The sequence below is a fragment of the Microtus ochrogaster genome, chromosome 5 (assembly GCF_000317375.1).
Source record: "Microtus ochrogaster isolate Prairie Vole_2 chromosome 5, MicOch1.0, whole genome shotgun sequence".
Taxonomy (NCBI): Eukaryota; Metazoa; Chordata; class Mammalia; order Rodentia; family Cricetidae; genus Microtus; species Microtus ochrogaster.
This window is the reverse complement of record NC_022012.1, coordinates 86607397-86613714: the sequence shown is the minus strand read 5'-3', so window position 1 is coordinate 86613714 and position 6318 is coordinate 86607397. Positions and strand designations below refer to the sequence as shown.

General features: G+C 46.9%; 1 protein-coding gene across 5 annotated transcripts in view; it reads left to right on the top strand.

Annotated features, from left to right (window-relative positions):
- Cnot10 (CCR4-NOT transcription complex subunit 10) overlaps nucleotides 1-6318 on the top strand; it is a 49422-nt gene that overhangs the window by 37523 nt on the left and 5581 nt on the right. For all 5 annotated transcript variants that reach the window (XM_013346615.2, XM_005348043.2, XM_013346614.2 and 2 more), the window contains 4 exons: nucleotides 333-446; nucleotides 2303-2433; nucleotides 3260-3295; nucleotides 3517-3644. In XM_013346615.2, coding sequence (XP_013202069.1) covers nucleotides 333-446; nucleotides 2303-2433; nucleotides 3260-3295; nucleotides 3517-3644 — 409 coding nt within the window. The remainder of the gene's footprint in view (nucleotides 1-332; nucleotides 447-2302; nucleotides 2434-3259; nucleotides 3296-3516; nucleotides 3645-6318) is intronic.

The window sequence follows — 6318 nt, the reverse complement described above, 5'->3', positions numbered from 1 at the left end:
TAATTTTATTTTTTAGATTATAGAATAACTATATTATTCTTACCCCTTTCCTTTCCTACAACCTCTCCCATGTATTCCCCTCTTGCTCTCAAATTCATGTACTCTTCCTTTACTATAAGTGTGTGCATGTATTCCTAAATACATGAATATAACCTGCTTAGTTCTTGTTGCTTGTTTCTGGGCTAACCATTTGGCATTTGACCAAGATATTGTCACATCTGGATGTTTTGTTTTTTGTTTTTTGATTCCGGGTTTCTCTCTGAAGCAGGCCTGGCTGTCGTGAGACTGTCACATCTGTAACTTGGGTTCTTACCTCCTCTCTTCTGTTGTAGGTGCTCCATCCTTGCTTGCAGTGCTTACGTGGCTCTAGCCTTAGGTGATAACCTCATGGCTTTGAATCATGCAGACCAGCTCCTCCAGCAGCCCAAGCTGTCGGGCTCTCTTAAGTAAGTGTAACTTCATCTGCACTCATGATTGTTTCCAGGATGCTGGGTTCTCTTTTTTTTTTTTTTGGTTTTTTGAGACAGGGTTTCTCTGTAGCTTTGGTGCCTGTCCTGGAACTAGCTCTTGTAGACCAGGCTGGCCTCAAACTCCCAGAGATCCGCCTGCCTCTGCCTCCCAAGTGCTGGGATTAAAGGCGTGTGCCACCACCGCCCGGCGCTGGGTTCTCTTGACTAGGCTTACTTTTCTTTTCCAGTTGGATATGTGTTGATGAGGAAAGCAACAGTCGTGATATATGACTGTTATCCCAGGACCCTGGAGGTGGGTGCAGGAGGATCAGGAATTCAGAGCCAGTTCTCAGATGCATACCAAGTTCAAGGCTATCCTGAGCTATTTAAGACCCTGTCTCAAGTTTGAAGGGAGGGAAGACAGGCAGGCAATGGTAGCTCATAACCATAACCCCAGAACTCAGGAGTTGAGACAGGAAGATTAGTTGCTTTGTGTTCAAAGCAACCAGGGCTGTCTTTAAAAACAAAGTATAAAGCATGCCACAAATGTGGTTAGGTTTATAGTGTGCTCGCCTCAACATGGGTGAAGCCCTGGGCTCAGTTACAGCATCCACATAACATGTACCACTTGTGCAGATAATCCCAGCAATGACAGCACAGGGTGGCAAGACGATCAGAATTAGGCAGGTGGTGGTGGCGCACACCTTTAATCCCAGCGGCACTAGGGAGGCAGAGGCAGCGGACCTCTGTGAGTTCAAGGCCAGTTTTACAAAGTGAGTTCCAGGACAGCCAGAACTGTTTCACAGAGAAACCCTGTCGCAAAAAAAATCAAAATAAAAATTAAAGAAGTTGTTAAAGGTTTGAGGCAGCCTGGATACCTGGAATCCCACCTCAAGCTTTATTTACTTTTAGATGAAACTTCACTATGTAGCTCCACCTTGTCTGGCTTATGATGTGGGTGGTAAATTTAATTTATTAGTAGTATGTGTGTGAGCGTAGCCATGCAGGTGCCATAGTACGTGCCCCACACTCTGGAAGTCAGGACAACTCTTGAGAGGCAGTTGACATTCTTTCAAGAGCCAGTACCTCCTGCTGCTTCTGCCACTGTGCGCTGTGCCACCGTCGAGCAACATGGGGGCCATCCATGGTGCTCATGGAGCTTAGAACAGCTCTGTTTGAACTAGTTCTCTGCTCCCAACCCTATGGGACTGAGCCGAGCTCCACAGGCTTGCCTTTTCAAGCACCTTTGACCTACTGAACCCATCTCACCAGCTTCTTTCGTGCCAGGGAGTGGGGGCTCTGAGACTTCCTATGTATGGGTGTCTTGTCTGCATGTCGATCTGTACACCACATGTGTGCAGTGCCTGTGGAGGCCAGAAGAAGGCATTGGGTCCCCGGAACGAGAGTCAACAACCAGTTCTGGGCCACTGGGAAGTGAACCCAGGTCCTCGGAAAGAGCAATCAGTGCTCTTAATCTGGGAGCCATCTCTCCATTTCATCCTACAATGTTTTTGTTTTGTTTTTGAATTGTTCGTTTATTTGTAATGTTTGTGCAAATAGAGATTGGTAAGGTACATGTCATAGTATACATGTGGCCGTCAGAGAACAACTTGCAAGAGTTAGCTCCCCATCCTTCTAGCGCATGAGTCCCAGGGATTGAACTTGGCACGTAAGATTTGATAGCAAATGACTTTACCCACTGATTCTTGCTGGATTAGAATAACCTAAATAAGCTTAGGTTTCAGGTCAGGTACATGGAGTATGTGAATCACATGCCCTGTGTTACTGTACACTAAGCATTTCTGTGATGACCTGCTCCGCTCCTCAGACTAAAATCTGCAATTTCATTTCAGGTTTTTGGGCCATTTATATGCTGCAGAAGCCCTCATCTCTCTCGACAGAATATCTGATGCCATTACACACCTGAATCCAGAGAATGTCACTGATGTCTCCTTAGGGATCTCCTCAAATGAGCAGGACCAAGGTTAATGAGGACATATTTGATCCAACTGGTCATTGTTGCCACTTCCTTCCTTTTGTAATTCAGGATATGTAGAGACCTTAGGGCATGGTTGTGAAGGGAAGGAAGATTGAAGTCAGCTCTCCATGTTTATGGCAATCTAGTAATTGTTTGCTAAGTAAGCCTGGGAACTGATGGTCACTTGGCCTAAATTCTCACTCAAAGGCTAGTATGTTAGGATTCTTCCCTTCCCTTCCATTCCCTCCTCCTTCCTTCCTCCCTTCCTTCCTCCCTCCCTTCCTTCCTCCCTTCCTTCCTCCCTCCCTTCCTTCCTTCTTTCCTTCCTTCCTCCCTTCCTCCCTTCCTTCCTTCCTTCCTTCCTTTCCTCTGCTCACCTCACCCCTCCCCCCCTTTTTTAAGAGGTATAACCTCACTGTTTGCCCAGGCTGGCTTCAAACTCCTGGGCTCATGCCATCCTCCAGCCAGATGCTAGGATGACAGACATTTGTGCCAGCTCACCTGCCTTAAGAGGATGCATTTTGGTTTGGTTCTGATACTATTTTTTGTTCCTTTTAACTGATTCCTCCATGCAAGACGGAATGGAGGTGTAGTTTGCAAACAATTTTCAGTCATGTTTAAGTTTCTGAGGCTGTGAAGCCATGTGGTCTCCTCTCTTCGTGGCTAGCTCACGTGGGGTGGTGGTGAGGTTGCATCCTGACACCTTTAACAAAGCCTCCACAACACCAAAAGCAAATACTACCATACGTTAAGTTCCTACTTGGTAAGAAACTTAGGTGTTTAGAAGATGTGCTGTTGTCCTGCCCTCAGATTTATTTTCATGTATTTGTAGGATCAGACAAGGGTGAAAATGAAGCAATGGAATCCTGTAAGTAAGAAGTTTTGTAAATCCTTAAGTAGCCTGGCCTGCATCCCAAAGATTTAGACCCTGCATCTCTTGTGTCCTTCGTGTATCTGTCAGCCTGAGGAATAGTGCTTTGTTCCAAGTGCTCAGCGGTGGAGTGGTGCTCCACCAAGTGCTCAGCGGTGGAGCGGTGCTCCCGTGTCCTCTGCACAGCCCCTTCACCAGTGTCTACGCTTTCTCCTCAGCCGGCAAGCGCGCCCCTCAGTGCTACCCCAGTTCTGTCAACTCTGCCCGGACTGTGATGCTCTTCAATCTGGGCAGTGCCTACTGCCTGAGGAGCGAGTATGATAAAGCCCGGAAGTGTCTGCACCAGGTAAGAGGGCCTGGGAAGGGCAGCTGGCCATGTACAGAAAAGGACCTGAGAGTTTATAGGGTTTGTGATTTTATTTGAGGTTTATGGTCAATTTATTAAACACCTGAAAAATTTTTCCAGATTTAAAATACTCTTGGGCTGGGTGGTGGTGACTCACACTTTTAATCCCAGCACTCGGGAGGCAGAGGCAGTCGGATCTCTGTGAGTTCAAGGCCAGCCTATCCTACAAGTGAGTTCCAGGACAGGCTCCAAAGCTACACAGAAAAATCCTGTCTCAAAAAACCCAAAAAATAAATAATTAAATTGAATTGAATCTTCTTGAGAGCATGGCAGGGCATACCTTTTATTCCAGCATTCAAGAGGTAGAGACAAGTGGTTCTCTGCAAGTTCGAGGCCAGCATGGCCTACAAAGAGAATTCCAGGCTACCCTGAGCTACATAGTAAGTACTGTGTGCTGGCTAATTTTATGTTAGCTTTATAGAAGCTATAGAGTCCTTCGGAAAAAGGACTCTTCAGTTGAGAAAATGCCTCCCTAAGATTGGCCTGTAGGCATGTCTGTGGCGCATTTCATTCTTTCTGTAGTTGTTGTTTGAGATGATTTCTCTGTGTAGCCTTGGCTATCCTGGAATTTTCTCTGTAGGCCAGGCTGACCTCAAACTCAGAAATCTGCCTGCTGGGATTAAAGGCTTCTGCCGCCCCCCCCCCCCACCGCCACCACCGCCTGGCGCATTTTCTTAATTAGTGATTGATGGGGGAGGGTGCCGTAAAAAAGCATTTTTGAAGCAAGCCAGTAAGCAGCATTCTTCCTTGGCCTCTGCATCAACTCTTGCCTCCAGCTTCCTGCTCTGTCCATGAATTCCTATCCTGACTTCCCTGAGTTATGGATTGTAAACTTTAAGTTGGAAGAAAACTTTTCCTCCCCAAACTGATTTTGTTCATGGTGTTTGCCACAGCAATAGAAACCCTAACTAAGACAGCCTGTCTCAAAAAGGAAAGAAAAGGCAAAACTAAACCAAGAAAAGGACATTCTGAGAGAACCGCCTGTGTTCTCACTGTTGGAGAGACTGGCACTGAAACTGACTGGACTCTCGGGCATCACAGAGGACTCCATATACCATCTGCTTACGCAGGTGACCTTGATGGGTCTTAAAGTGATGGGGCTCTATCCTGGAAAATAACCATCCATAAGCTGTAGTCACCTTAGTGTCTGCATCGGACACTTCTAGAGCAAAATCAGAAAATCAATGCTCTCTGGGGAACCCTGAGCACACACGTGAGCTGTGAACTGAACTGCAGGAGGTGAAATGTCTTAGTGCTCTCCGTGATGGAACTGTAGTCAGCGGCCCTTCTGATGGCCCAGCTGGGCTTTAGACCTGTGGTTAGTGTGTACAGCCCAGCTCAGGTTCTCGTACTGCAGATGGTCGCTGCTGAGCCATGTGAGAAGAGACAGATGAGGTCAGTCCTGGTTCGGGGTCTCCGGTTTGTTTTGGTCTCCGTCCTTTAGGTTAATCCAGTGGCAGGTCTTTGTTAATTGGGAGGCCCACCCTGTCTAGGAGGGCAGAACAATGATTTGGAGAGTCAGAAAGGGCTCTGAGCTGATGTTTCCAAATCACCCCCCCACACACACACCATGATTCTGAGCAGTCAGCAGACAAATGCCATTAAGTCTCAGAAAGTTGTTACCTTGAATTCCTGTATTTTATAAAAAGCTGTGTAGGTTGTGGTTGATGCAAAGAATAGCAGCAAATTACCTCTGTTTATTAGACACCAAAAAAAAAAAAAGAACTTAAAGTTTTTTACAGGTGTGTGTGTGTGTGTATGTATGACTGGGGGAGTTAGTTATTTCCTTTACCCACTGATCCATCTTAACACATACACACCCAAAAAATCTTAATGTCTACAAAGTAGTGTAGTGATGCCCTTCCACACATGAAGGTAGACCTGTAAGTACAGAATTTCCAGTTTCTAGGCCTAGCTGCTGTTAGATCTCTGTGATGTGAGAGGGAAAAGCTGCCCGCCCCGCTCACAGGGCAGGGTCTTCAGAGCGTGAGCTGTGCAGGGCAGTGGTGGCGCACACCCTTAATTCCAGCACTTGGGAGGCAAAGGCAGGCAGATCTCTGAGTTTAAGGCCAGCCTTCTCTAAAAAGTGAATTGCAGATAGCCAGGGCTACACAGGCTCTGGGTGAGAGGCCCCGGAATCTGCATTCCCTCTCAGCCTTCCGTATCTTTGTGCCCATTTTCTGCCCATCAGTTAGGTGTCTAGCCCATTTTCACATATATATCTGCCTCTCTTCCACCTCAGTAAACCTGAATCAATTATTATGTGCTCACTTGTTTATCATCAGGTAGGCTCCTGTCTTAGCTGGGCATAGTGGCACACACCAGTAATCTCATGTAGTCTTTCCAGAAGTTTTAAGGCCAGGCTTGGGGGTGGTGGGGCACACTTTCTAAGTTTTAAAGGCAGCCTGGTGAACTCATAGTGAGTTCCAGAGCAGCGTGGGCTACCTTACCTCAAAAAGCTGAGGAGATAGCCAGATGGTGGTAGCGCACACCTTTAATCCCAGCACTCGAGAGGCCGGGGCAGGTGGATCTCTGTGAGTTCGAGACCAGCCTGGTCTACAGAGTGAGTGCCAGGACAGGCTCCAAAGCTACAGAGAAACCCTGTCTCAAAAAA